At 41.5% G+C, this 3,586-nt stretch overlaps 1 protein-coding gene across 3 annotated transcripts in view; it reads left to right on the top strand.

Moving 5' to 3' along the window:
• The window catches only part of LOC119830072 (uncharacterized protein CG7065-like), a 14,513-nt gene extending 11,209 nt beyond the window's left edge, over positions 1–3,304 (top strand). For 2 of the 3 annotated variants that reach the window (XM_038352914.1, XM_038352913.1), the window contains exons 17-22: positions 1–91; positions 216–525; positions 974–1,171; positions 1,566–1,733; positions 2,264–2,409; positions 2,814–3,304. In XM_038352914.1, the coding sequence (XP_038208842.1) occupies positions 1–91; positions 216–525; positions 974–1,171; positions 1,566–1,733; positions 2,264–2,409; positions 2,814–3,246 (1,346 nt within the window). In that variant the 3' untranslated portion in view covers positions 3,247–3,304. The remainder of the gene's footprint in view (positions 92–215; positions 526–973; positions 1,172–1,565; positions 1,734–2,263; positions 2,410–2,813) is intronic. The other variant, XM_038352915.1, reaches the window with a different exon arrangement.
• The last annotated feature ends 282 nt before the right edge of the window (positions 3,305–3,586 follow it).

Genomic DNA, 3,586 nt, shown 5'->3' with positions numbered 1-3,586 from the left:
ACCGGCGGCGAAGCCCCGGCGGGCGGAACCCGAGCCCGCACCCGCCGCCCTCCATGCAGACCGTGCTCATATCGGACGATGAGCTCAAGCCGTGAGTTACCGCTGAATATTAAGTAATATGTATATATATATATATATACATAAATATTTTTACCACCGAAAACCAATAAAATAAACATGAAATCCAAAATGTAATTCTTAAATTTGCCCCATAGCGAAGAGAACAATATGTCACCCTGGGACTCGGACGATTCCTTGGGCTCGCTACCGGACGTGCCGGAGCCGCGCTCGCGCTCGCGCACCGGCAGCCTCGCGTCGCGCGCATCGCGCATGCGCCGACCCGACAAAGAGTTTCTACCCGAGCACAAAGACTTCAAAGAGCACAAGGACACTATGAATGATTTTGGCGGTGCACCAGACAACGTGGTGGCCACGCTGCGGCTGCTGGTGGCGCTCGAGGACCATCTGGGTAGCCTCGGGCCGAAGGTCGTTGATCTGTTGGCGGAGGCGATACGGATGGAAAAGGTGCGTTACATTTATAGCTATGTTTTGAATTTAAGTAATCAATTATAAATGAAACAACTGAATTTAAGGTTTATAATATTACTAGCTGCGCCCCGCGTTTTCACCCGCGTAAGTATCCCGTAGGAATACCGGGATAAAAAGTTGTCTTAATGTTATTCCAGTTGTCCAGCTGTCTACGTACTAAATTTCATTGCAATCGGTTCAGTAGTTTTTGCGTGAAAGAGCAACAAACACACACACATCCTTACAAACTTTCGCATTTATAATATTAGTAGGATTAGTAGGATGGTATGAAAAGATGTATTTAATTTATTGTAATTATCACAGCTCGATAGTACAGCATATATTCCATATATTTCTAAAATATATTCGTCAAGTTCGAAAGATTTGTTATACCCTATCTTGCTTTCTGTAACACCGTCTGACACCGTCGCATGCGCCCGAGCAGGAGAAGCCGAACGCGTCGGAGCAGCTGCTGGAGCGCGAGGCGGCGCTGGTGCTGATCGAGACGGCGAAGGAGAAGCTGAAGGGCGCGCTGCAGGCCGGCCTGGTGGCTGGCGGCGCCGCGGCCGCCGCGCGCACCGCCGTCGTGCGCGCCGCCGCCACGCTGCACGAGGCGGACACGCGCGCCAGGAACACCCAGAAGGTGACGCTTATGCATATGTACGCGAGGCCTGTGCGTATTCGTGCGCGCACATATGCACCCACGCGCTTATGTGTCTACAAAATGTACGCAGAGGCACATCTATACGCATGTACGCGTTCTTGCTGAATAAATATTCCATTATTGGCCATTATTTCAAAGTTATCTTGGTATGCAGTAGAATACACAAAAACGTACATATTTCGAAAAAATTAAATCCTTTGAAAATCTTCCTTTTAAAATTTTGATATATGTACCTTATTTTGATTATTTCTTTATCGGTATGAAAATATTTACCTGTTAATAGCTTAAGTTTCATTCAGTTTTAGATCATCATATGGATCGATTAGTTTTTTTTGGTCATATTACTGAACGTTAACTTGTTGAAATTGTCCAGGAAGCACAAGCGAGCGCGCAAAGTGCGGGCAAGAAGAGCGGCGTGCCCGTAGCGGGCGTGGGCGAGGTCGACCGCGAGGAGATCGCGCAGCAGATGGCCGCCGCGCTCATCGCACAGGGCAAGACCGACGTGTCGTCCGAGGAGCTCGCGCAGCTGGTTGACGCTGTGGTCGGTGCTTCATTTTATTTATTTAATTACTCTTCAACACAATAATTGTGCAAAGAAGGAAACTTAAAAAGTACAATGCTCATAAAGAAAAAAGAGTACAATTTGTTGGGCGGCCTTACCACTTAAAAATGCTTTGTGTTTGTCACGTGTTAGTATGCTAGTGGAATTTTTTGTTATGTATTTATGTTAATATATGCATGATAATACTAAGTAACTGGAAAGCTGATGCCCATGGGATTTTGAGTTAAAATTCAGGATGAGGACTAATAATTTCATTTTTTTACAGTTTTTTTTGATATGGTGAAAAGATTTTACTTTCATACATAATCCTTCTCGCCTTTCAAATTCGTAATACACTATTATTGTCGTCATAATTGGAACATATAACACAGTGCATTAATTTGTTCTTATTCAAGCAGTAATTCCCGAGATTTAGATTTCTTCTCTTCAACTTTATAATATCTGTGATAAAGAGATTTATAGATTTTTTTATATTTACATTTAACTTATTTTTTTATATTTGTATATAGGTTGGAATGGCGGAAGCTAAAAAGAGAGAAGCGAAACTTAAAGAGCAGGCTCTAGTAATAGAAGCAAAACCTCCGCCTGATGAACCAAGTGCGTCAAGTGCAGCATCTGCATTGCAACTGTTACAATCTGCTTATGACGATAAAAAGTATGTGATTTTTGTTAAGAAATCTTAAGAAATTACTATTTATATATTTATACTCAAGTTAGGCAAAAAAAAATACAAATAAGCTACCACTATTATAGACGTTCTTCATAAATAGTGCAATACTAATATTAGAAAATCCACGACTGGACTGTATGGGTACATTCGGTTAAGTTCATATCTACCGAAGATATTCTTTTTTTTTAATTGTATTAAAAATGGCTTACCATAATATACAGTTCTATGCGTATGTATCATGATAATTGTTTAATGAAATAGGATCATGTAATTTTTATCATAACTTGTTCTACGATACCATAATATGATAGAAAAATTTTCTCTTTCTCTTTCGTGCTGTCAGACAGACTACAAACTTTATTGATGGTTATTTACGATTTAATTTGCAGGACCGACAAGGAAGACGCGGTGGACGCAATGGACGGCCTTTCCGACTCCGACCTAGAGACGCTGCTGAAGAACTTCAACGAGCTGTCAGCAGAAGAGCAGCACAGTCTGATAGCGTACTTAAAGAAGCTGGAGGCCCGCGAGCCGCAGCGCGTGGAGAGGCTGCGGCAGTACGTGAGCGCCGACGCACCGGAGCCGCGCGACCCGCCCGAGTTTCGCGAGCCTCGTGACCCCCGTGACTCTCGTGACCTCCGTGACCCCCCTGAGCCGCCCAAGGAGGACGTCAGGGTTGTCAACATAGAGAGCGACGACGATGATTATGCTGTGGAGGAGGTGGGTGTTTGTTCTCTTTTCCTAATACTCAGGAATATATTAATTGTGGAATTTTTGATCGGACCGGTAATTAAAAGATTCAGTTTCTGGCATATTATTTGATAACCAGTTTCGAGATATCAAGTTGTTAGTTGTTTTGTTGAATTATTTACAATAAACTTAATTAAAGCATCTACACTTACATTAAAAAGAGAAAAGATTTGTATTTTGATATGTAATAAATCAAGAAACTACTATTGAGTTTTAACAATTATTTTACAATAAAAAAGAGTACATGATGTGTATGTTAAGTACATATTTTATTATCAAAGGTATTTTCAATCAAAGATTAACTTGGGCAAGGCCTAGTAGCACGATGAATCAACTATTATAAAGATTAATGTTTTTATGATAATGAATAATAGAATAAAATAACTGCATTCATATTAATAATCTGACTTCT

This window comes from Zerene cesonia, chromosome 11 (genome assembly GCF_012273895.1).
Source record: "Zerene cesonia ecotype Mississippi chromosome 11, Zerene_cesonia_1.1, whole genome shotgun sequence".
Taxonomy (NCBI): domain Eukaryota; kingdom Metazoa; phylum Arthropoda; class Insecta; order Lepidoptera; family Pieridae; genus Zerene; species Zerene cesonia.
This window is presented reverse-complemented; position numbering and strand designations above follow the sequence as displayed.